At 40.4% G+C, this 25497-nt stretch overlaps 4 protein-coding genes and 1 long non-coding RNA gene across 8 annotated transcripts; 2 read left to right on the top strand and 3 right to left on the bottom strand.

Moving 5' to 3' along the window:
• The first annotated feature begins 285 nt into the window (after positions 1-285).
• On the top strand, positions 286-14286 carry eya3 (EYA transcriptional coactivator and phosphatase 3). Of its 4 annotated transcripts, none has more exons than XM_034301437.2 (19): positions 286-428; positions 2862-2980; positions 3099-3148; positions 3232-3320; positions 3431-3493; positions 3604-3670; positions 4500-4609; positions 4819-4956; positions 6348-6427; positions 6599-6779; positions 7581-7714; positions 7817-7900; positions 8092-8181; positions 8265-8323; positions 8503-8663; positions 9052-9166; positions 9293-9414; positions 9556-9656; positions 10500-14286. In XM_034301437.2, exons 2-19 carry the CDS (start codon positions 2948-2950, stop codon positions 10578-10580), a joined length of 1758 nt encoding a protein of 585 aa, XP_034157328.2. In that variant the 5' UTR covers positions 286-428; positions 2862-2947; the 3' UTR covers positions 10581-14286. The 4 variants fall into 4 exon arrangements, with proteins under 4 accessions (XP_034157328.2, XP_034157329.2, XP_026797937.3 ...); XM_034301438.2 differs by having other exon boundaries at positions 3425-3493; positions 7593-7714; XM_026942136.3 differs by having other exon boundaries at positions 3425-3493.
• On the bottom strand, positions 14274-17442 carry LOC117595663 (XK-related protein 8-like). The gene is made up of 3 exons (XM_053231413.1): positions 16833-17442; positions 15451-15641; positions 14274-15348 (listed from the first exon to the last, which is right to left on the bottom strand). The coding sequence occupies exons 1-3, from the start codon at positions 17216-17218 to the stop codon at positions 14558-14560; spliced, it is 1368 nt and encodes a 455-aa protein (XP_053087388.1). The 5' UTR covers positions 17219-17442; the 3' UTR covers positions 14274-14557.
• Positions 17174-21180, top strand: LOC128317702 (uncharacterized). The gene is made up of 4 exons (XR_008301257.1): positions 17174-17298; positions 18023-18210; positions 18374-18507; positions 18971-21180. It is a non-coding gene; the product is annotated as an uncharacterized LOC128317702 (long non-coding RNA).
• Positions 17477-19195, bottom strand: LOC113543728 (XK-related protein 8-like). Its single transcript, XM_026942142.3, has 3 exons — positions 18888-19195; positions 18366-18556; positions 17477-18263 (listed from the first exon to the last, which is right to left on the bottom strand). Exons 1-3 carry the CDS (start codon positions 19193-19195, stop codon positions 17485-17487), a joined length of 1278 nt encoding a protein of 425 aa, XP_026797943.3. The 3' UTR covers positions 17477-17484.
• Positions 21181-21272: 92 nt separating the features above from the next.
• Positions 21273-25316, bottom strand: LOC113543729 (XK-related protein 8-like). The gene is made up of 3 exons (XM_026942145.3): positions 24858-25316; positions 23605-23795; positions 21273-23497 (listed from the first exon to the last, which is right to left on the bottom strand). Exons 1-3 carry the CDS (start codon positions 25163-25165, stop codon positions 22743-22745), a joined length of 1254 nt encoding a protein of 417 aa, XP_026797946.3. The 5' UTR covers positions 25166-25316; the 3' UTR covers positions 21273-22742.
• Between the last annotated feature and the right edge of the window lie 181 nt (positions 25317-25497).

Here is a 25497-nt window from a genome sequence, read left to right as displayed (position 1 = left end):
ATTATTATTAGTATAATAATAATAATAATAATAATAATAATAATAATAATTCGCAATTATATTATTATTATTATTATTATTATTATTATTATAAAAATGACGTTTGTGAGTAAAATTGATAACAATTGCCTTATAATAATAATAATAATAATAATAATAATAATAATAATAATAATAATAATATCACAATTCAATTCAAATAATAATAATAATAATATCACAATTCAAAGTATGAAATTTGAAAACAACCGTTTTAAAGTAAAAGCGGTAATAACCGGAAGCTGAGCTCTCGCTATTGCGCATGCGCATTCTGCACTTCCTGCCAAATAGTTGTCCCTAACAACCCAAGAGCTTCACTATAGTTTTCAGCCCGGAGGATATTTAGCTTAGCTTAGCTAACTCCTCGGCTTGAGCGACTCAGTATGATGGTAAGGATTTATTTATTCTATATGTAAATATTAATATTTATATAGAGTTTAATTCTGACTGTTGGCAGTATTTTAAGGTCATGCAGTAACTATCCGGTTAGCTAAGCTAAATAAAACACGCTAGGCTAACGACGTGGCTAGCTTGCTAAGCTAACGCTAGCTTAAGCAATTGCCTTTAATTAAAAAAAAACTGCAAAGTCAGACTGCATATGTAGTTTAAAGTATTCGTTCTGCTTTTTAAAAATAATATTTTAACCTAATATATACACACACACACTGAGTCCAGGTTCTGCTTTGTGCACACAGCACGTCTTGCTATTACCGTTAGCTTTAGCTAATGTGTGCACTCGCTGATTGTTTTATTTTTAACATAAATAAGTCCAGGGCATTCTTATTCATTTATTAGTCGCCAGAACCGTGCTCATGGCAAACAAATTCTCAGAAATAAGTTAGCTAGTTGACCTTAAAAAGAGGTTTAAAAGCTAATGGTTTAAATTAGCAGTTAAGCGCATAAACACAGGGTCGCGTCCCGAATAGCTGCGTGCTGCCTAAAAAGTGAATAACACAGTGCGCGTGAATAATGGCCTCTACGCCCTTTTCTAGTGCACTCTGGGTTGAGTACAGAGCCATTTAGTATACGGCTATAAATATCTCTCTGTGGCTCTATGGCAGCTGGATTGAGCTTCACCTTCAGCATAGACACGCTCGCCCTTGATGTACACACGCAGCCGCTGCTGATTTTAATTTTAACTCCTAGATAAAGGGTGGGACTCGCTTCATCATGACTCTTTTAACTCAGTAAGTCATCCTGCAGTGGTGCTGAGGGTTAGGCCAAAAAATAAATAAAAAATCCTGGCACATCAGTCAGGGAGGAGCTGTGGAGCTGTTTTTATTCTAGCAGGAAGGATTAGAGATGAGATGTGAAGCAGTTCAAGCTCTGTATTGAGCCATTCCTTAATCAAGGGTTGGAGGAGAAGAAGAAGAAGAGAGAGACTCTCTCTCTCTCACACACACACGACCACCATTTTCTGTTTATAAACCTCTCATAGTTGCTGCTCAAAATATGCTCTGTATAGTCACTGCAAATTATTTCATGAATACTTAAATGCAACGTGGCTTCTTCACGCTGCTCCAGTTTTCGACGTCTGTTTTGTGCGAATGCAATAAATAAATATTTCCTACTAAGTGCAGGATGTGTTACGGGTCTCCTGAACCCACGACAGTACGCCGTCACACTGCAGGAAGAGTTGTAGGATGTCTCATTCAGGCCTGAATATCAAATCAAAGCTTAATAATAATAATAATAATAATAATAATATTGAACTGTTAAATAGAACTTGCACGACTGTTCATTTTTACCAGTCGACCTGTAATTCAAAAACGTAGTCGACTCTCAGTCTTTTCCGTAGTTAAAGAAAAACCTAATTTATATTAGCTTCCAGCCTCGTGGACGCCATGGACGAGATTCCTAAAAGTTCCTAACATTATCAGTTGTGTGTATTTTTTACTAGCTGTGTGAAGGAACACATCGATTCTTTATTTTACGACTCCTTGTTGCTTGTTGGCGTGTTAAACCTTTTCATATTCTGCAATTTATGACTTAAAAATATAAAGCAGCACAGACATATCTGATGTTATGTAAGTTGTAAGGATCCTGTAGAAGTTTTCAGTCATTCAGGTGAAATGTTTCCCGATAATAATAAAAGTCGGTTCATGTTTAGAGGCATCTGAGACAAACTCCGGACAGCCTTCATCCTTTTTCAGAGCAGTAGGAAGATTTTAGCTGTCCATCGACCAAAGGAGCAGGTATTAAACCTGCACAGGAGGGATGTGTAAAAGCACACAGTTTACTGTCTGGGTGTCCAGGAAAAACAACACAGACTCACACTGTTTAATGGGAAACGCTCAGTTATTCTGAATAACTCGTGGATGTAATGTGTTACAGGTTTAAATGTTTTCAAATACTTTATCTAATGGCAAGTTCCTAAACGATGTGCAAGAGGCTCCAGATGATCAGCTTTTCAAACTGTGTTAATGACCGAGGAGTACAGAAGCGTTAATCAGTTTTGCTCACTGGACACGATGTGTTGTGACTCATCTAAAAGGCTGTAAACAGATGTAAGAAATTTTGGGAAATCCCAGATCTTTAACCGTGTGACCTTGTGTGGTGCGGTTATGATATCACAGGTGTGACTCAGACACAGAGGTTAAATTTCTAGGGGTTTCCCATCATTCATTAGAGCTTCTGAAGTGTTTCAGATGGGGAGTGAAACAAGATGGAGATGTACACTTTCACTCAATAAGGCTGTGAAGTTAAAGCAAACTAGGTTTTCTTCCCTGATCATCTTATAGCTCTCGATTACACAATGTCGTGATTACAGAGATAGGAGTACTGTGTGTAAAAGCGCATGTGCGTGTGTGTGTGTGATTCAGGGCCTGCACAGGGCCAGGAGCAGCAGTAGAGTGTGAGCAACAAGACACATCAGGACACACAGTGCCGTCCTCACACACACACCGTCATGGAGGAGCCACAGGAGGCGCCGGAGCTCCCGGTCAGTCCACTGTTCACAAGATTTATTTATTTAGACGCTTCTATGTGAACTAATAGCTCTGAGATCACGTATACCGATTATGTTACGAGAACCTTCATCCAGAAATGTCTCTGAACAGGCAAAGAAAGCGAGGCACGACCCAGAAATCAGTCAGGAAGAGGATGAGAGGTAATTTTTATATATACATGTGTATAGTTTTCTGTTCGGACATTTCCAGTATCTCGCATATCTAATAGCTGTTGTTCTTATAGAGGCGAGGTTGCTCATGACAACAGGCCGGACGTTTTAGGCTCTGAGGTCAACACTTACCCTCCATCATCTGCTGCTCACCTAGATTCTGGTCCGTATACTTCATCCTTCTTTAGCCTCACTACTACTACTACTACTAGAAGCTCATGGTAACATCAACTCAAGCAATTATTTTGTATGATTATTTTGTATCAATTCCAGGGAGTCAAGAACGCTCAAATCAGCACATATCAGGCTGTGACTCAGACCGCTCCTATACAAAAGGTTATTTATTTATTTATTTATTTATTACTGTACTAAAGATCCAGTGTAGTGAATGAATCATGGTATTAAAGTAATGTTTGTATATATATTTTTTAAAATTTGTGTTTCAGTGGAAGCATGCAAAGAACTCACAGCTACAGAATCTGAATATACCTCACAGATCTACCAAGGAAACAAGTAAGAGCTCAGCACTGCTGTTGAGTGAGATTTATCCTGAATGGTAGTCTGTAATAGGAGGATTAATAATTTAATTTAAGCCCATGGCTTCTTGTGTTACAGTATGATCTCTCACACGTGTACTCTCGATATGTAATCCGCGGGCCAGTACAGTGTGATGGAGTCTGATTTTAATTTACGAAAGGTGTTATATTTGATGAGAGGGAGGCCATGCCATTTCAGTCAGCCTGATAGACACACCTCCATAGAGGACATTACAGCTTCATTAGGACTGATTGGTGCAGAGGCCACACCTCCTTTACTGGAACTGACAGGTGCAGAGGCCACGCCTCCTTCGCTGGCTTTGTCCACACTAACACAGATAAATTTGAAAATGCATCCCATTGCTTTTGCTTACTCATCCGCACTAAAACAAGAATTCTGACCTCCAAAAATGCATCTTTTTAAATCCGCTCTCCAGCGTTGTGAATTCTGCAGGTTTTGTGTGGACAAATGCAGCCTTTCAAAAATGCTGACATGAAGAACACATGACTCACACAATTCCAAGAGGGCTGAAACAGTGGAAATGATATAAAAGTAATGGGTCAGACACTCCCTGCACATGCCAAGCATACCGGAGTATTTTTTTTCTATCACTTTCACACTTTATTGAGGATGGGAAATGTGGGCAAAACATAAAATTGCAAGAACTAGCTAAGGAAGACTTTACCAATAAAGATTCAGCCAATCATCAGGATAAACTTATTGTATAAAGTTACAGTACTTCCATACATGATTATTCTCTCTCTCTCTCTCCCTCTCTCTCTCTCTCTCTCTCTCTGTATCATAGCCCTGCAGTTACTGCGTACGACAGCCAGGTGGCGTTTTCTTCTCTGGGTCAGTCAGCAGCGTACAGCACCTTCAGCCAGACGGGCCAAACCTACGGCCTGCCTCCATTTGGTCTGTCCCTGCCTGGAGCTTTACTTCATACCACTTTACCACTCATGCTGTCACTGCATTTAAAGCACCAGTCACTGCACACGCAGCTTCCATTCGCATTCACATTTCCACTCACGTCCGCTTCATCTCATTCTGTCTCTGCATTCTCTTTCTTGTGTACGTGTGTCCTCTTTTGCTCCATGTCTCCACCCACACCCGCGTGGCCGTAGGTGCCATGTGGCCGGGCATTAAGAACGAGCCCAGGCTGCAGGACGTGTCCGCTGCTGGCCAGACGCCGTTTCTCAGCTTCAGCACAGCTTATACTTCAACTCAGCCGTGTCAGACCCACTACTCGTACCCCAGCCAAGGCAAGGCGGCTCCTTTCCTCCCTCCTTCCCTCCCTCCCTCCCTCCCTCCCTTATTCACTCTTGTCCTCCTTCTGCACTTCTCTACAAATGCGAAGCTTCTCATGCACTGTTGTAGACTTTAAACAGTCACATGTATTACTGTATACGCGAAGGAAAGGACTAGGGATGCACCCATACCATGCATTTCGGTATTATTTTTCGTATTTCGTATATTTCGTATATTATTGAGCATGGTCAGTAAAAAATAAGCCCAACGTGCAGTGAATTGCACTTTGATTTGCAAGCAAATTGTAGACCCGAAGTTCGCGCTGCTCCACTCCTGCAAATATCTTTGTGTGCACGCAATTATATCACTTTGCATTCCACGCTTGCGGTTACTGCTTAGCCCTCCTCACACTCTTTATTCTGGATGCTGTTTAAAAGCCATAAGTTGTTTTATCAGGTTACTCGTATTGTAGGAAAATGCTGCAGTTCCTCCTCTTGCGATTTTCACAGCGCAGTTTGCAGTCAGCTTTGCTTAGATTGTCGTGAAACAACGTCCAGATCTCTGTCTTTAACGTAACATCGTACTCTAGGCTTATGTCACGTAGTGTCTTGTTACAGGATGTCAGACGTTGGGATCTGAGCCTTTTTTTATATATATAAATATATAAAACAGCAGCATGGTATCGGAGCGATACTCAATGCTTGCAAAGGAATCAATGCCTCCCCAGGAAGGACATTTAAGTTATAGTGAAAATTAAAAAGATGCTTTTCGATAGCGACCTTAAAATGTAAGACTGGTTAACTCCAATGAGACGAACATTTCACTCGTCCATCATGCGCTCCACAACACCTGGAACTCATCACTCTCCCCAGAAACCCTGAGATCCAGCGGGCCCCCTGACTTAACAGTAACCCCACTTTCCCTGCTTTCTCAAACCACAGTGTGTGCATGCATACAGCATATACACTAACTAAATTAATGTAAATATTAAAATGGTTTTTAAAAAAAAAAATACTAAATCCAGAAAATGAGAAAATTAACATAAGCAAAGATTGCAGTCAGTAATGTAGCCTGTTAATTATATAAATTGTATTATTTTTCAAAAATAAAAATTGATATGTAGTATATTCATTAATAATAATTTTTAAATACGTGTAACAATAATTGAATCTGGGATTTAATTTAGTCTCGTCCACAGAGTTTAGCGTACAGCCATGTGTTTGAGTTTTACTGAATAATGGAAACTCAGACAGCATTTTCATTCATGTCTCATAAAACGACACGCGTTTCCATTTTCTTCCATGTTTTAATTTGATCACCTCTGATCATTTTGCTCATAAGTCTCATATGTGCTTTTTATTGATTTATTTATTTATTTTATATATGTATTTTATAAACACTTCAGGTTCCTGCTTCACTACGTCCAGCGTGTACTCCAACATCCCCACAGCCCCCGCTGTCACCACAGCCACCGCTACACATCAAGTAAGCTTCAGCAGACCCCGCATACATTAAAAAAAAGAGAGAAGCAAATATAAGTATTTTTATAGCAGTAGTAAAACCTAAACCTCTTATCAGGTTAAATGTTAAATCTCAAAACTTTGGCCGTCGTCATGACGATTGTGTGCTCTTACTTATTTTCTTCTCTAACTGCAGGATTTCTCCAGCTATAACTCACTGGGACAGAGTCAGTTCTCCCAGTATTATGTCCCTCCCAACAGTTACCTCCCACCCGCACCCCCCAGCAGCGAAGCGGACGGAGACAACGTCTCAGTGCCACCTTACACACCTGTAAAGACAGAGACTAGCGCCTCCACAGGACTGGCCAGCTCTACAGGTACCTCACATCTATCACAATCAAACAGAGCTTTCAGAAACTGGTCGTCCCTTACGCCATGGTTTTTAAATGCCATCCATTTATTTTTTTGCAGGAAATGATCATTGTTCTTAAGACATTTCCTATTTTCCCGTAGAGAGAGCATATGATGGATACATGCATTGGCTTACTTTAAGTCGTATTATACCAAAATGCTGCTGAATGCTCGATTCTGATTGGTCACAAGATTGATTTCTGTAAAAGATACATTTTGGAAGGAGTGTCAGAGGTAGAGTCTTCCGATACTGGAAAATATTGAGGATATGGGGCTTTGTGATTTATTGATAATCTGCCTTTTTTTTTTTTCTTTTCAAGTTATTAACTTGAAATAGAGAGGCTGGGGAGGATTGAAAGCATTGAAAGGATCTGTTTTGCAGACGTTCCACAAGATTCCGTGGAACTACAAATAGATAAAAATTTGTTTAAGTAATAAAAATGTTAGCGCTGTGGTATAAGAGGAATAAAACACTTGGAGACGTGTTGTAATAGGAGAATAATTAACTTCGGGATGGTAATAGTAACGGCTTTGCATCAGGCCGCATTGCACAACCACGACATTGATTATTTTCCTACAACAGCACATCGGGAAGTGTTTTATTCCTTACTCAATGTTCCATGCACTTTCATCATATACAACTTTTCTACTGAACTTAAAGTCTCATTCATTTTAGGTCTGTCAGTTTACAGTTAAACTGTTTTTTTTTGGGTTTTTTTTTTTTCTTTTCTTTTTTTTTTTTCGTGTGTGTGTCTCACTGTTGTTAGCTGCGTCTCCAGCCAGCGTGACCCTCCCCGCGGGCGCGGCTCAGGACGAAGCTGCCCGCAGAAACCCTCCACCCAAAGCAAAAGGCAAAGGAAAGAAATCGGAGAGCGGCCAGTCTACAGACAACGACCTGGAGGTAGAGACGATGTGGCATCACCTGAGTTTTAAATCTTTTAAAAAACAATACTGGGAAAAATGTTTGCATCTAACCTCGCTTTATCTCTCTTGTGTTTCTCAGCGAATCTTCTTGTGGGATCTGGATGAAACCATCATCATTTTCCACTCTCTTCTCACAGGATCGTTTGCTCAAAAGTTTGGCAAGGTACCACAAATACACAAAGACTCGCAAAATATTAAACCCCAGACATTGGCTTTGGAATATTTGTATTATATGTACACTGTTCTTCCCTTCTGTGGTTCAAATAGCTATTGTTCTGCTTGGTTTGGAAACACAAATGCTTCACAGTGCATGTTTATGGTGATATATTTGAGTTTTGCTTTCTCTTCCTTCAGGATCCTGCCACGGTGCTTAATCTGGGTCTGCAGATGGAGGAACTGATCTTTGAGCTCGCAGACACGCATCTGTTCTTCAATGATCTGGAGGTCAGCTGCCTTTCTCATTCGTGTTAAATCACCATTTCTCCTGGATCTGTGGGAAATTAAGTCTGTGATGTGTTTGTGTTTAGGAGTGTGATCAAGTCCACATTGAGGATGTGTCCTCTGATGACAATGGACAAGATCTGAGGTAATGCAGGAACAGCGTGCAGTATTAATAGATGTACTATGGTACGCAATATATTTTGCCAGTTATATCTTTGTATTCTTAGCTTCACTGGTATACTAGTCATATTTCAGATTTTAATTACGTTGTAATGGATAAAAGTACAACTGTAGGCTTTTCTCCTCCTCCTCCTCCTCCTCCAGCAACTATAACTTTACGAATGATGGGTTCAGTGGAACGGCTGGAGCAGGAGGGCAAAACTCCAACCCAGCAGTGCAAGGTGGAGTGGACTGGATGCGTAAGCTGGCCTTTCGGTACCGCCGCCTTAAAGAGATCTACAATGGATACAAAGGGAATGTAGGAGGTAAGCTGTAGGCTACGCTAGCGTTTGATTTGGATTGAGGTTTTCAGGCCTCCAAGTTATTCTGAAATGTCTAGAAGTATAATCTAGATGTTTGGTGAACTGCTGAAGGTAACGATGAAGCTGATAATCTGATGACGCTCTCAGATAATGAACAAATAATGGAATTTTAAACCATGAAGGATTAGGGAGTCCGTGAGCTGATAACTGCGATAATGCTCCTGAGATAACGAACTTCTCACAGCCCTTGAATGATATGACCTTGGACTCTAAAGCCAATGAATTGATAAACCTGATGAACTGAAGAAGATGAAGAACTGTTAGATGAGCAGTAAAATGTATTCATGAGATTAAAGATGTTTGACTTAATAAGGCTGTTCTCTCCGTGCAGCTCTGCTGAGTCCCCTGAAGAGGGAGCTGCTGCTGCGAGTGCGCAGTGACATCGAGACTGTGACGGACAACTGGCTCAGCACCGCCATCAAATCCCTCCTGCTGATCCAGTCCAGGTTAGGATCGTGACCTCCGACCTTTCTGACTGCTGCCATTTTAACTGCTTATGGATGCCAGGTTGACTGTGTAGAATTTGCTCTGATAGGCTTATTCGTGGCTTGTGATGGTGTGTTTGATTGCAGGGGCAAATGTATGAATGTTCTGGTCACCACCACTCAGCTGGTCCCTGCTCTGGCTAAAGTGCTCCTGTACGGCCTCGGGGACGTTTTCCCCGTCGACAGCATCTACAGCGCCACCAAGATCGGTAACAATCCGCTTTCTCACTCCTTATTCAAGACTCTTTTTTTTTTCTTGTATCAATGAGCTGTTTTTTTTTTTTTTTTTTTTTTTTTTTTTTTAGTGTTTGGTTTGTTATGATATGTTAATTTTTTCTGTTGATTGACAGGAAAGGAAAGTTGCTTTGAGCGCATCGTGTCACGTTTTGGAAAGAAGGTGACCTACGTGGTTATAGGAGACGGCCGGGAGGAGGAGTTTGCAGCTAAGCAGGTAAGACATGCAGATGGATAGATGGATCGAGTACCTTACTGATCCCTGAGAGAACAATAAACAACAACTTACAACGACACGGAAAACACAGAGTCCAATACGCATGCAGCAATAAGTTAAATAAATAAAAGTCAAAGAAATTAGAAATAAAATACTAAGTAGCAAAAAAAATTAATATTAATATCATGATAAATTGGCACAATATGTTTTTCTGAAATATTGTGAATCTTATTACATTTTTTACATGTTTTTTTAAAATAATTATAAACTGACTGGAAGCTGCTACTTTCTTTTAAAATTGCAAAACGTCTTTTTTTTATTCTTATTTTTTAATATTTAAGTTATAATTTTTGGTTTAAATATAAATATTATTGTTTTATTTTAAATTTTAAATGTTTTTTTTTTTTATTGTCTGCGTTAAGTAAAGCTGAAGTATATGTGTTTATTTAGTGTAAATGCAGCGCTACTGGCTGTTTGTGAGCCGTATTGCGATACATATTGTGTATTGTAGAAAATACCTTTGAGAAACATTACAGTTTTGTCATATCACCTAATTCTTAGTACTTTGGCCTTTGCTCATGTCTTATAAATCATTTTCCCAAGGTCCAAAAGTTTGAGTCCATTACCAGGATTGTTTTTGTTTCATCAAACAGTAATTAACTCCAGAATACAAGAGAAGAATTTGCTGCTACAGTGTGCAGTTTACATATTTTATGTATTATTTAAAGACCAGTGATGCTGTAGTTTAGTGTGTTATCTCTACACTCAAATATAACGCATGTCTAACGTGTGTGTGTGTGTGTGTGTGTGTGTGTGTGTGTGTGTGTGTGTGTGTGTCTGCAGCACAACATGCCGTTCTGGCGCATCTCTGCTCACGGTGACCTGGTGTCTCTACACCAAGCTCTGGAGCTGGACTTCTTATAGAGCACACACCCAGGCTCGCTCGCTCTCTCTCTCACACACACACACACACACACACACACACACACACACACACACACACACACACACACACACACACCCCCCATGTTATGGACACCTGATGAGGCTGGGAGACCAGTAGAAGAGTTTGAGCCTGCAGGGAATCCTTCCACTACCTTTAAGGCAGCTAATTACCCGGGCACGAGCCTGGCACTGCGATAATATCTTCAGATATACACAAGGATGGCGAGAAAGATCCCAACCCTGGCCCTCATACTGCCAGCCCTCCGCAAAAGCACTGCGTGTTTATGAGCATTTCTGTTCAAACTGGATTCACCAAAGGAAAGACCAAAGCTCTGCACTGGCATAAGATTTTGGATTTTTCCATCAATTTCTTTCTTATTCTCTAGTTTTGTTTTCCTGATCCTGATTATTTTTGCTGAACGTGGACGTGTTTTTCTGTTTTGCACTCATAGAGGACTGGACTGACGGCAGAGCCTGACTGGGGATATGGAATAGAAGATTAGTTTTCTCTGACCTTTTTAATGCATTAATGCTGCATTCACATTTTGTCAAGGAGAAACACGTCCGTCAGGTGGTCTAGAGTAAAGTGACCTGACGCTTCAGCGTAGCTGGATTCATACGATTCGATCAATTCATACGATTCATACAACTGAATCAATTGGACTGGCGATATTCACTTCCCGTACGCATGTACTTCTGTTCTTATAGCACGCTTTCCATCTGTCTCACTCCCATAATCCTCTGCACCTGAATTCAGGAAGGATGGAGGGGGAAAAAACCTTCACCTTGCTGGAAGGAAAATGCCTCATAATTTTGTCGATGGCAATCTTTTCTCTTTTTTTTTTCTTTTCTTAAGTACTTATGTTCACATGGTACTTCAGTTTGTTTCCTGTGACTTTGACATGTGCCATGTGTGTTTAATCAGATCTTCAGTATCAAACCCCTTGGATTATAAGCATACTAGATAATGAATTGGCTCTCAGTGTATTTTAATGGCAGGCCATTAAAGGAATACTGTAGTGTTTTCTAATCTCTATCCGTTTCATCAAAAATAAACCGGTTTATGAGTTCTGCAAACAATTTGTGAAACATAATGCAATTTCAGTGAAGGTTTGAGGATGAGTCAGATGTGAAAGTTTTACGGAAACAGTTTTTAATAGTTTTGTAAAGCATTTCAGCGCTGAAGTTACTCAGTAGAAAGCAGTTCCTGTTATTTCTGCTTTCTTTCTTTTTTTTTTAATATACATACATAGGTTTTGTCATATACATACTCCATCTGGTGGAAACTGAGGATTTCTTTGTTTGTGATTGTTTGTCTATAAAAAAAAATTCATTACGTAAGGACTAAAATACAACAGAGGATGCTGTTATAGAGAAATAATCAACTGTTACAACCCCGAAGTTGAGTATTTTCCAATAACAGCATGTCCTGTTAGTGTTTTTTCCCTCTTACGCCACAGCAATTTGCTAACCATTACATTGCTTTATTAATTAAACAGCAACTTGTCATACTATTTGTCCAATTATAGTTACATGCACGAGTCAGTTCCTGTTATCACTTATGTTATAGCAGCTATAAAAAGCAATCCCCCCCCCCCTTTTTTTTTTTTTGAAGCAGAACTTCTCATGTTACCGAGAAATCGCACACAGGCTTCCTGTGTCTTAAAACAATGACAGCTTGTTAAAAAGACTCCTTCCATAAATCTTCTTCCATAAATGTTAAATAAACATCTCCTCACAGGAAATAAGAAAATAAGCAAATAAGAATAAGCGCAGCCAGAACTACAACAGAGCTGCTGTTAAAAGATTCATCAACACCTTCTGACCAATCAGAATCGAGAATCCAACCCTGCTGAATGATGAGGGTCTTTCAATGAAGAATTCCTTAAAGCATTTTCCAGAATTCAGCATCTGCCCTTACGCTTGCGTTATGAATAAATTTCCAGATAAAGAGCTTTTCTGTTCTTTTCTCAGAACAGGGAAAAGAGTCAGCTCTTGTTTGTTACAGTTCAGGTGTAAAAACACTGGAGTATTCCTTTAATGTTGTCGTTCGTGGCAAATAACATGAAATTTGCAGGTACGCCGAGTCTCTGTGTGCAGTACGACACTGAAATATGCAGCTACCAAGTGACAGGCTGACCCTCTGCTTTCTTCCACTTCTGCTTAGTTACTTCGTTTCTGCAAACTTCAGAGTGTATCCGAGTGACTTCTGTTTGATTTTGAAATCGAAGTGTAAAAATGAATCATTTCTCACGGGAACCTGAACTAGTTCAAGAAAAATAACATCCATTTAAGTCCAGTTCTTGTCACATTGGCGTTGGTCAGTGTTATAAACTTACTCATGATGTCCTTAACAAGCGTATTGTGATGATTTATATCGCAATATTGATTTTATTTGTATAAATATATATAAATATATCGCCCAGCCTTATCTGAGTGCTTGATTCGTTTGTCGCCACATCGTAACTCTCGTAAAACCACACATTTTGGGAGAAGGAAACTCTGTGCAATATGTTTTCAGTCAGTGACATGAACGATGAAGAAGAGGAGGACGGAAATTCTGGATGTTGTGGATGCTGTGAGATTCGACTGAACAGTGCTGAGCCTGAAGAAGAAAAAAAAAACATTTTCATACAAGCAGCTTCGACTGAATTACGAATGTGGACTCTGTTGTTTTTCCTGTACTTATTTATATCGTGCCTTTTAACTCTAAACCTTACAGTGTATCATCTTAAAGGGATTTGCTGTAACACTGCAAATGTTAAAGGTTTTTTTTTTTTTTTTTGGTTGTGTGTGTGTTTATAAGTCCGTAAGTAGAAGTGTTCCTTTATTTTTGTCATTACATGTCTTTGTTTTTTAAACGTCTACGAGTTTTTACTTGATTCTGAAGCTGAGTCTAGCTCATGCCTTTATTATGACTACAATGTTATCGTACACCATCATTTCTACTTCTACTCGCAGTCTCCTGCTAGCTCATGAGTAATTAATATCGTTAGCAACGATCGTTTGAAATATAATGCCTTTTTTCAACAAAATCAGCACATGCCTCGATCAGTTTCGCCTTTTCATTCTCACGCACGGAGCTCCATTTATAAATGTAAAGCTACACAGTGTCATCTGTTTGCTGTCTTCTGCTGATCACTTTGAGACTTAAACTGCATGGACAATCAAGGAAACTAAAACAAATCCTCAGATTCACTGTTTATGAATCGAAAAAGCTGTTCACGCTCAAACCTTTAGGTCCAAAAATTTCTTTTTGTTCAGGTACAGCATCTATGATGATCTCTCTCTTTCACTATTCTGTCATTCTGCTTTTATTTCATCTTCTCTCATGCATTTTCTTTATATGTGAGCAGCGTGTAATTATATTTGAGCCAAGGCTCGACCTCTGACGATAAAGCAGCTATGACAAATCATTTAGCCCAGTCATTATAATTATAGTTTGTGTGTGTGGCTGTATGAATGATATCTTTGGCGAGTACTCTAATGCTGATGTGACTTGACCATGTTACATAGGAAATAGTTTACTAACTGTACTCTGATGCAAATTCTTTTATTTCTTGTTTTTTATTTTATTGTATTTTATTTTTGGTGACCGGAATACTGTTTTTGGCCCGGACAAGTTTTCCTGTGTATTATATTACTATTTGTGACAGCATAAATAAAACTCAAACGAAAATTCAAACTGAGTGTGTCACTCCACTGCAGTGAAAATACTTATTATTAATGTGTACTGAAGTTTACTTTTTGGTTTAATGCCCATTATTTTTAATGTCCCTTATCCTGGGACCTTTAGACCATTTTAACATGGTAAAAAAAAAATCTTCACATTTACAAATGAATACTATTTCACAGGAAATATATATACATACATTATATATAAATATATTAATTTATACATTATATATTATATATATACATTATGTACATATTCATACATAGTGGTAAAATCCAGATTAGAAGTAGAAATTCACAGCCGTATTCTTCATCCTTTTGTGGACTCCAGTTACGATCGTTTGAGTTGGAGGTGTAACAGTGACATGAGGCTCAGGTGCAGCGTTTAAATCCAGTGGCTCAATCGAGTCTGTCTCTACTAAACTACACATGTTATTTCTTAAACTGTTTTTCGGTGTCTGCAGTTTCACCGGCTTCTCATCTTTCACAGCTACCTTTATCTGTAATTCTGGTTGTTTAGGATGAAATTTCCAGTAATAAACCAGTTTCAGTAGGACTCCTATAATATAGATTATCATTAACATAACAATCAGTAGGTAGGGATTAATAGGTAGTGGACTAAGACGAGCTGATTCCACAGATCTCCTCCACCACCATAATCCTAACAGCAGCATCATGTCCGCCCCCATAACCATGTGATAGATGATTCCTTTGAGTTTAGTCCTTCCACTCGCTACATTAAACCAGGTGAAGTACCAGATGAGGCCTACGGTGGCCCGGTACAGCCATTCTCCAGCTTTAGTGTCCATGAAGTCTGTCTTCTGCCACCAGGACCAGAGGACCAGCAGCGTCCACAGGGACAGGAAGTGAGCGGCGATGTAGCAGGGCAGGACGGAGGCAAAGAGGGATACAGACACGACACGTGGGCCAATCAGGAAAAGGTTCCACAGGAAGTAGATTATAGAGGAAGACCATCCCATCTTAAGCTTCTCAGGGACGAACGCACGCATGCTGCGATGGTAGGACAACACGGTGAAGGAGAGGGAGGAAAGAGAGCCGACGATTTTAATGACTGAAACGAAAAAAATAATAATATTATCGGATTGTATCCAATCCAAATCCAAGCCAAAAAGTCCAGAGAGATTTTTTTTAGATTTCATATTTTTTGTCTGACCTGTGAAGGACTGCATCTCCTGCATCTCCATGATGAGAGCCATCATCAAGACGAGCTGTGGAGCACTCTCAGAGAACGCTTCGAACAGACGCAACATGCTAAGATCGTGATTCAGGTACACTGTGACCCCCTTCGGGAAAAGGTCGCTCTGTTTAAAACTGCGACTTGAGATCTCCATTACAGCTGCAAACCTTCAGGTGGAAAAAAGGAAATCAAGTAATGTAATAATTCTAAAAAAAAAATCTAAATGAAGAAACACTATATGGCCAAAACCACGTGGACACCTGACCATCACACCTATGTGCTTCCTCCTCAAACTGATGCCACATCACATGGAGGCATGATTGTCATGATTGAGGAACATGAATGTCTTTGTATGCTGTAGCATTGCTTCCCTTTATTTTACGTTATTTCGCTTCACTGGAACTAAGAGGCCCAAACCTGTTCCAGCATGACAATGCCCCTGTGCACAAAGCGAGCTCCATGAAGACATGGTGTGTGAAGGTTGGAGTGGAAGAACTCGAGTGTCCTGCACAGAGCCCTGACCTCAACCCCACTGAACACCTTTGGGATGAACTGGAACACCGACTGCACCCCAGACCTCCTCACCAACATCAGCACCTGATCTCACTAATGCTCTTGTAGCTGAATGAACACAAATCCCCACAGCCACGCCCCAAAATCTAGTGGAAAGCTTCCCAGAAGAGTGGAGCTTATTATAACAGCAAAAGGGGAATAAATCTGGAATGGGATGTTTAACAAGCACATACAGGTGTGATGGTCAGGTGTCTACAAACTTTTATCCATACAGTATATATTAATTATTAATTAATATTTTTTTAAAAATACTCCAGTACATGACTAGATCTATTAAGAGTTTGGCTTTTCTCCACATTGGACCACATAAGAACCAGCAAACTGTACTAGTTCACTGAATATTAACACAATGTTTGTCAAACTGACACTTATGGCTATTTGGGTCCAAAAGTCCAAAGCCAAGAACTGATAAAACAACTCATACAAAACTTTACCCAGTTCATCCTGATTATTCAGAAATATATTATTTAAAACTAAGTCGATTTTTTAGGAATACTTGTATTAAATTGTAGTCCAGGAGATTTAATTCTCAGTGACATCATATATTTCACTCGGCCGGTAGCCCATCTGAGCTCCTAATAACACACTGCATTAATGGTTGACCTCAAGAGGTTTAGAGATAGAATTTGGACTCAGTGTTAACTGTTGGTAACTGATAAAATATAAACAGGTTCCCGTAGTGGACGCAGAACTTTTAGTTTACCTGTATTTCTGTTTAATTCGTTTTTAACTTACCCTCCCACTGATTTATCTCAGCTATATAAAAGGAAAGGAAAAGCACAAACCTGAGGAAGACTCCGAGCTGGCAGATGTGCACCGGAGCCAGTAAACCGTGTCTGCTGATGAATCTCTCTACTTTGGTCTCCAGGTTTTTGGAGGACTCAGAGTACCAGATCCAGCTGAAGATCTGCAGGAGAACCGAGGAACTGAGCAGAAGAAATATCAACAATCCCATGGAGAAGTATTTCTGCTCTTCATAGAGAGACACTATGGCCCACAGGTCCAGCACCACGTCCATGAGGAACAGCAGGAGAGATATCAGAGAAAAGAAGACATCTGAGAGCGCGAAATTAAAAGGAAAGCCTTCCTCCATGGCATGAGCTTGGATGTTTTCTGAGAAACTAAGCAGAGCTTTGGAGCATGAAATGAAAGCAAATCCTCTTTTGTACATGTGCGTCTGGGACACCTCCCTTTGTTGCGTCACACACCCATGTGTAAAGTTCTTGATGAGCGATTTACGAGAATGTGATGGTAGGTGGTAAAACAGAAAATGAGATTCTGAATAAAGGAAGTGATACAACCAGAAAATTACAAAAAAGTGTACATGTGCATTTCATACACTTCACAACTAATCTTGGATTTAACAGCAGTACAGTTGGAAATATAAGATTTACATGTTATAAACATAATGTACAGTTTCCTGAAATCAAATCCAGTTTAGGAGTAGAAATTCACAGCCATGTTTCTTATCCTTTTGTGGATGCCAGTTACGATTTTTTCAGTCGGAGCTAAAACTGTGCCCTCAGGTTCAGGTTGAGCTGCAGGTTCAGGTCCTAGGGTACAACTCAGGGTCACCTCCAAAACATCATAACTTTCTTGATCCGATTTTGATTTCATCTGTGACTTCTCATCTTTCACATTCATCTCTAAAACTGTTTTACTGGGATGAAATTTCCAGTAATAAACCAGTTTCAGTGCAAGTCCTATAATGTAGATTATCATTAACATAACAATCAGTAGGTAGGGATTAATAGGTAGTGGACTAAGACGAGCTGATTCCACAGATCTCCTCCACCACCATAACCCTAACAGCAGCATCGTATCCGCCCCCATAACCATGTGATAGATCATTCCTCTGAGTTTAGTCTTTCCACTCGCTACACTAAACCAGGTGAAGTACCAGATGAGGCCTACGGTGGCCCGGTACAGCCATTCTCCAGCTTTAGTGTCCATGAAGTCTGTCTTCTGCCACCAGGCCCAGAGGACCAGCAGCGTCCACAGGGACAGGAAGTGAGCGGCGATGTAGCAGGGCAGGACAGAGGCAAAGAGGGACACACACACCACACGTGGGCCAATCAGGAACAGGTTCCACAGGAAGTAGATTATAGAGGAAGACCATCTCATCTTAAGCTTCTCAGGGAGGAACGCACGCATGCTGCGATGGTAGGACAACACGGTGAAGGAGAGGGCGGAAAGAGAGCCGATGATTTTAATGACTGGGGAAAAAATAATATTGTATAGAATTCAAATTATAACCAAAACATGAATAAGCCAAAAAGTTTTTTGGTTTTTGATTTGGATTTTTATTTTGGTCTGACCTGTGAAGGACTGCATCTCCTGCATCTCTATGATGAGAGCCATCATCAGGATGATCTGTGGAGCACTCTCAGAGAACGCCTCGAACAGACGCAACATGCTGAGGTCATGATTCATGTATACGGTGACCGGCTTCTGGAAACGGTAACTCTGCTTAAATCTGCAGATTGAGATCTCCATTACGGCTGCAAACCTTCAGATGAAAAAAAAAAAAAATCCCAGGGCACTAGGCACCACGCACACACGCATTCAAACCTAGTGGCAATTTAGCGTAACCAACCAATTTAGCATAACCTATCCACGAATTCAGCACACCCCGGTTGGACTATTGTAACTCTATCTAGTGAAAAGAGGTTTAGAGATAGAATTTGAACTCAATGACTTGAAAACAGGTAACCGATGACTTGAAAACAGGTTGTGTTAGTGGACACAGTACATCTATATTTCTGCTTCATTTATATTTTTTTCACGATCCCTTCCACTGATTTATCTCAGCTATGTAAAAGGAAAGCAAAAGCACAAACCTGAGGAAGACTCCGAGCTGGCAGATGTGCACCGGAGCCAGTAAACCGTGTCTGCTGATGAATCTCTCTACTTTGGTCTCCAGGTTTTTGGAGGACTCAGAATACCAGATCCAGCTGAAGATCTGCAGGAGAACCGAGGAACTGAGCAGAAGAAATATCAACAATCCCATGGAGAAGTATTTCTCTTCTTCATAGAGGCACTGTATGGCCCACAGGTCCAGCACCACGTCCACGAGGTAAAAGATAAGAGTCAGCAGAGAAAAGAAGACGTCTGAGAACGTTAAGTTGAAAGGAAAGCCTTCCTCCATGGCATGAGCCTGGACGTTTTCTGTGTAACCTAGCACAGCTTTGGAGTACGAAATGAAAACAAATCCACTGTATGTAAGGGTGTGTGAGAGGTGCTTCCTTTTGTTGCGTCACGTAGCTGAATGTGATTTCTGTGCACAGTTTGTTGACAATGATTCATAGGAATGGAATGGGGGGGAAAAATGACAAGGTAAAAGAATTGACACACATTAAACACACATAACAACCAGAAAACTCTATATTGACATACATACTAACGAATGTACACATGCATTACATGCACTTTTTAAATAATCTTGGACTGAACAGCAGTAAAACTGGAAAATCTCCGATCATAACCAGCCATGCCCATCTCCGATCATACCATCATAGGTCCCGCCCATGCCCAAGGGAGGTACGTGCATGCTGATGGACGAGATAGAGGGAACAGGACGGAGTAGCAACTTTTCTGAACACCACTGATTAACTTGTACACCACACTGCTGCTGAATTCACAGTGCTTTTGGCTGTAATTCAAATCCAAGGTTAATAATAAATGGATTTTAAAGTGTGCTATTATTTTACAAAGAAAAACATGTAATTCTTGTCCTGTAAGGAGATGTTTATTTAACATTAATGGAAGAAGTATCCAGTCTGCTAATTTACAGAGAAAAACATCCAATCTAATTGGAAGGAACTTCATTATGCAGCAAGACAATGACCCAAAACACACTGCCGACACAACAAAGGACTTCAACAGGGGAAAGAAGTGGAAGAAAGTGGAAAAAGTGGCAAAGTTAATCGCCAGGCCTTAACCCAATTCAGCAGCATTTTACCTCCTGAAGAAGAGACTGAAGGGAGAAACCTCCCAAAACAAACAACAACAGAAAGAAGTACAAGCCTGGACAAGCATCACAAAAGAAGAATGCGACAACAGTTTGGTGATGTCAGTGCGTTGCCAGCTTGATGCAGTTATTGCAAGCGAGGGCTATGCGACCTAATATTAAGAGTTATTTACTTTAATTTACTTTAAGACTATATGTTCCTATACTTTTGCTCACTTACAAACTGCACGCAAAGTACAGTACATTGTCCTTAACCATTAGAGGGCAAAAGCTTACCTAACGATCTCTCCCTCTCTCTCCCTCTCTCTCCCTCTCTCTCCATCTCTCTCTCTCTCTCTCTCTCCATCTCTCTCCATCTCTCTCTCTCCCTCACTCTCTGTCGAGCTACACATGCTACTTCTGAGATGCCAGTGATCCTGACCCCTTCTGCTCCTCCTCGCTGCCTGATCCATCCTGATGCCCTACTTCTGGTTGGAGTTCTTATCGGTTGAGTTCTGCTGGGGGTGGCCCCATATGGACGGCCTGAAGAACCATTTGGATTGCTGGGGATGGCGCCACCTGGGGCTGTGGAGATGCCTTGGGGATCACACATGGGGAGCTGTACTGTAATGGCTTGGGACCGCGATTGCTGTAGTGGCTTTGGGGCTGCGGTTGCCATGAGCACCTTCGTACTCAGGACTCCATCAGTGGACGGTGGATAGATTTTAGCCAACCGGACTTATTGTGAATACTGTGATGAATTTATTGGTTGCACAATTGCACTATTTGTCCATATAGTACACAATAATAGAAGGGATTTATTTATAATTGCACTATCCGTGAATTGAATTGAACCTACAAATTGGGTGGTCTAACAGCAAAGGTGCCATGTTGTTTAACAAATCCAGATGTAAATATCAGGAAATGAAAGCTGAAATTCTGATCGATCGTCGCATATTCATCTTTTGATCTCAAACCCAAATGTCTTCAATGTATAGCAAAAACAAAAGAATTGGCCTTGATGTTCCAATACCTTCAGTGGGGACTGTATATATGGTTTTTGAAAATGATTTTCCAAATTTTTAAAAAAACTGAGCAAAGCAAATACAGTTACAAAAATCATTTTTTATTATCGTTCCACATTTTGACTGAACAGAGAAAAAATAAATAATCAAATCAGCTGAGCTCTCGGTGTCTCTGTGGTCAGAGTTGACCGTCATGATCAAGCACATTTATGACATGAGACTCTTAAGATATCATGTGTGTGTGTGTGTGTGTGTGTGGCCCTGCTGCAGATGTGTGATACAACACGCAACGCTCTTCTTGAAACCTGGTTTCGCTCAAACCATGTCAGTTACAGCTTAAGAAGCTTCAGTATTTTTTGAAACAGTCACTTTAGTCTCTGATATACTCCACTCTGATTACAGCTGACCTTTACTAAAGATGTTTCCTCACTTCTGCTTTCTGATTATTTTTTTTTTACAAAGTCCAGTCTTCCTCCACGTGCTTCCTGCAGGAAATAGCGGAGGAGGGAGTCAGCAAGCACATAAATCAGCAAGGGAAATTCTGAGCCAAAAGAGCAAATAGAACTAGAAAGGTGTTTTAAAATGTATTTTAACAAATTCACTGTAATCACAATGTAACAGAGTGGACATTTTTTAAATAATCAAAATTCACATAAATCGTATAATTTAAACAAAATGGATTGAGCAGTAAACATACAACTTCATCAGAAAATTCAACATCATAGGAAAAGGTTTTAAGAATTCAATCATTTCAGTTATTCCTACACACAGTACAGTAAATGTAACTGACACAGCACACATCATTCACCGTATTCAACATGGTTAAAATGTATTCAAATATTATATATTGTACCACAGCATTGTTGAATTGTCAAATCTGATTGGTCAGCAACTGTTGATCAATTATCTATAACAGTAGTTCTGTCAATAAGCCAAATAACAGGTCTAGATTAATGCCCTCGAGTGTCCTGCACAGAGCCCTGACCTCAACCCCACTGAACACCTTTGGGATGAACTGGAACACCGACTGAACCCCAGACCTCCTCACACAACATCAGCGCCTGATCTCACTAATGCTCTTGTAGCTGAATGAACATAAATCCCCACAGCCACGCTCCAACATCTAGTGGAAAGCTTCCCAGAAGAGTGGAGCTTATTATAACAGCAAAGGGGGAATAAATCTGGAATGGGATGTTCAACAAGTATATATGGGTGTGATGGTCAGGTATGCATAAACCTTTGGCCATATAGTGTAAAGTAAAAACTGCATTCATCTTCACTAACTATTTCACCCTGGTCAGGGTTGTGGTGGATCCAGAGCCTACACCAGTCCATCACAGGGCACCATGTACAGACACTTTCACATTCTCTTTCACACCTAAAGGCAATTTAGCATAGCCAGTAAACCTATTAGATGGTTTTTGGGAGATGGGATGAAATCAGAGAACACTGAGAAAACTCTCATGGACATGGGGAGAACATGTGAAACTTCACACAGAGTGTAAACCCAAGCTCAGGATGGAAGTGGAGACCCTGGAGCTGTGAGCTACATGTTTATGCTAGCAGAAGGTTTGCCAGTAAAGTTTGAAAGAAAGAAAGAAAAACAGAAAGCCTTTATTTGTCACATATACATTACAGTACAGTGAAATTCTTTTCTTTGCATATCCCAGTTTGTTAGGAAGTTTTGTTTGCAATAATAGGTCATTTGTCTGTCATTTTTACTAGCAGTAGAAATTCACAGCCATGTTTCTCATCCTCTTGTGGATGCCGCTTGCGAATCTTTGAGTCAGGGCTGAAGCAGTGAGGACAGATTCAGGTTCAGTTTCAGGCTTCTCTCCTGAGTCCACTATATCATAACATGGTGCCTGTGGTTTCATCTGTGATATCCCATCTTTCTCATCCTTCTGTAAGTCTGGTTGTTTAGGATGAAATTTCCAGTAATAAACCAGTTTCAGTAGGACTCCTATAATATAGATTATCATTAACATAACAATCAGTAGGTAGGGATTAATAGGTAGTGGACTAAGACGAGCTGATTCCACAGATCTCCTCCACCACCATAATCCTAACAGCAGCATCGTATCCGCCCCCATAACCATGTGATAGATGATTCCTCTGAGTTTCTTATTTCCACTTGCTACATTAAACCAGGTGAAGTACCAGATGAGGCCTACGGTGGCCCGGTACAGCCATTCTCCAGCTTTAGTGACCATGAAGTCTGTCTTCTGCCACCAGGACCAGAGGACCAGCAGCGTCCACAGGGACAGGAAGTGAGCGGTGATGTAGCAGGGCAGGACGGAGGCAAAGAGGGACACAGACACCACACGTGGGCCAATCAGGAACAGATTCCACAGGAAGTAGATTATAGAGGAAGACCATCCCATCTTAAGCTTCTCAGGGACGAACGCACGCATGCTGCGATGGTAGGACAACACGGTGAAGGAGAGGGAGGAAAGAGAGCTGATGATTTTAATGACTGAAAAAAAAAGTAATACTGTATTATTATTATTATTATTATTATTATTATTATCCAGAATGAAAAAGTGACTAGACCAAATTTAAAGTAGAAGTTTTTATTCTGACCTGTAAAGAGCTGAAAGTCCTGCATCTGGATGATGTTTGTTAGCATTAGTATGAGCTGTGGAGCACTTTCAGAGAACGCCTTAAACAGACCGAGAGTGCTGAGATCGTGACCTAGATTCTCAGCATTCTCATTTTGCAAAGTGTACTTCTGTTCAAAGCTGCTGATTGACAGTTCCAACATACCTAAACACCTACAGGGCAAGAAAATAAATAAATTAAAAAATATATATATATATATATATATAGAGAGAGAGAGAGAGAGAGAGAGAGAGAGAGAGAGAGTGCTCCAGGCGTGAGACTGAATCTTGATGATGTCACAACCATCAGTGTCCGGGAGCCAAGGGACCAAAATTGGCCGTGGGTGGGAGGGGCACATGCTCTCTCTCCTGTCAGTCACCAGGACACTAGACAATTCTGTGAGCTCATGTATGCAGAAGAGGGCTGATATAGCAATTTCCTTTCAGAGTGCTACACTGCCCTGTTATACAGCATGAGCAGCAGTTTGAAAAAGAAGTGGTTGGCTGGCTTCACATGTCTCGGAGGAACCACGTTAGACTTCACCCTCTCCATGTGGTAGCTGCTGTATGATAGAGGAGACCTGGCTAGTGGTGTGACTTGGCACGTGACCAAATTGGGGAGGAAATAATGAAAAACAAAAAAATTCATAAGTAAGGAATAAAACACTCTTGGACATGTTATAGCAAAATAATCAATAACAGGGTGGTGCAAGGTGACCTGACGGAAAGCAGATATACTGTTGATTATTATCATCAACATTTATGGAATCTACCTACAGGACCAAAATCTATTTTTAGTGGCTGTATCGGCCCTCCCTGTACACACTGTGCCAAAATTGCATTAATGTTGGCCCAGTTTGCTACCTGGGTACTAGATCCTTTAATATGTTGTAGTAGATATTCATGTTCAGCCATCGTCTGACTTGTAAAGAGGTGCAGAGGAGAGTAGCATGCTAGACAGGTTTCGTCAGTGTTCATTTCCCACACCAAGCTATGACTGCATTGCCAAACAGGCCTACCTCTGAGCTAAAAACAAAAAAACAAAAACATGCCAACAATTTGAAGTTAGCCCAAATTTCAGTTCTGCTGCAGCACACGAAAAAACCTAGATATGTATAGTAAAAAATCATCTTTTATTAACTATTAACTACAAACAACGCTCACTAATACACAGCAAATTAAATGTCAGAAAGAAAGGCCTGGCAACAAGCAAAAAAAAAAACCTTAATCACAAACCTGAGGAAGACTCCAAGCTGCAAGATGTGCACCAGAGCGAGTAATCCATGTCTGTTTATAAACCTCTCTACTTTGGAGTGCAATTTTTCATTGGAATCAGTGTACCAGAGCCAGCTAAAGATCTGCAGTAGCACCGAGGAACTGAGTATTAGAAATATAAACAGTCCCATGGAGAAGTATTTGTGCTCCTGGTAAAAGGATACCACAGCCCACGCATTCGCTCCCACGTTCCAGAAGAAAAGAAGCAAGGATAGCAAAGATGCGAGGACGTCTGAGGCACGCAACCAAAAAGTAAATTTTGTCTTCATGGCATGAGCTCAGATCAAGCCATATCAATATTGTAGCTGAAATCTTGTGGAAAGAAACAAGCTTTGCTTTTGAACACAACGCGAAAATAAAATGGACTTCTGAAAAGTGTATAACGTCTTGTCTAAACATTCCTTTTTGACGTGTCACACACCTTTCTTTCAAGCCACTACTGGCTGTTGTTCTTGATTGTGATTGATAGGAATGCCATGGTATGCGGAAAAAACAAATGAAACGTGTAATCGTACACCCTCAGGAAAAAAGAGTACTAACCTTTCTTGGTTGCTGGGGTGATAGAGTCAAGCACGCATCATTTGTACCTTTAGCATTCAGC

Source organism: Pangasianodon hypophthalmus, chromosome 29, assembly GCF_027358585.1.
Source record: "Pangasianodon hypophthalmus isolate fPanHyp1 chromosome 29, fPanHyp1.pri, whole genome shotgun sequence".
Taxonomy (NCBI): domain Eukaryota; kingdom Metazoa; phylum Chordata; class Actinopteri; order Siluriformes; family Pangasiidae; genus Pangasianodon; species Pangasianodon hypophthalmus.
This window is presented reverse-complemented; position numbering and strand designations above follow the sequence as displayed.

Excerpts from the sequence above, each read along its gene's own strand:
- LOC113543728 (XM_026942142.3), bottom strand. The coding sequence starts at position 19,195 with ATGGAGGAAGGCTTTCCTTTCAACTTAACGTTCTCAGACGTCTTCTTT. Across the intron at positions 18,557-18,887 it reads CAGCTCGGAGTCTTCCTCAG|GTTTGCAGCCGTAATGGAGA; the intron begins GTTTGTGCTTTT and ends TTTCATCTGAAG. Across the intron at positions 18,264-18,365 it reads GGAGATGCAGTCCTTCACAG|TCATTAAAATCATCGGCTCT; the intron begins GTCAGACCAAAA and ends TTTTTTCCCCAG.
- LOC117595663 (XM_053231413.1), bottom strand. The coding sequence starts at position 17,218 with ATGTACAAAAGAGGATTTGCTTTCATTTCATGCTCCAAAGCTCTGCTT. Across the intron at positions 15,642-16,832 it reads CAGCTCGGAGTCTTCCTCAG|GTTTGCAGCTGTAATGGAGA; the intron begins GTTTGTGCTTTT and ends TTCCACCTGAAG. Across the intron at positions 15,349-15,450 it reads GGAGATGCAGTCCTTCACAG|TCATTAAAATCGTCGGCTCT; the intron begins GTCAGACAAAAA and ends TTTTCGTTTCAG.
- LOC113543729 (XM_026942145.3), bottom strand. The coding sequence starts at position 25,165 with ATGAAGACAAAATTTACTTTTTGGTTGCGTGCCTCAGACGTCCTCGCA. Across the intron at positions 23,796-24,857 it reads CAGCTTGGAGTCTTCCTCAG|GTGTTTAGGTATGTTGGAAC; the intron begins GTTTGTGATTAA and ends CTTGCCCTGTAG. Across the intron at positions 23,498-23,604 it reads GGACTTTCAGCTCTTTACAG|TCATTAAAATCATCAGCTCT; the intron begins GTCAGAATAAAA and ends TTTTTTTTTCAG.
- eya3 (XM_026942136.3), top strand. The coding sequence starts at position 2,948 with ATGGAGGAGCCACAGGAGGCGCCGGAGCTCCCG. Across the intron at positions 2,981-3,098 it reads AGGAGGCGCCGGAGCTCCCG|GCAAAGAAAGCGAGGCACGA; the intron begins GTCAGTCCACTG and ends GTCTCTGAACAG. Across the intron at positions 9,415-9,555 it reads CTACAGCGCCACCAAGATCG|GAAAGGAAAGTTGCTTTGAG; the intron begins GTAACAATCCGC and ends GTTGATTGACAG.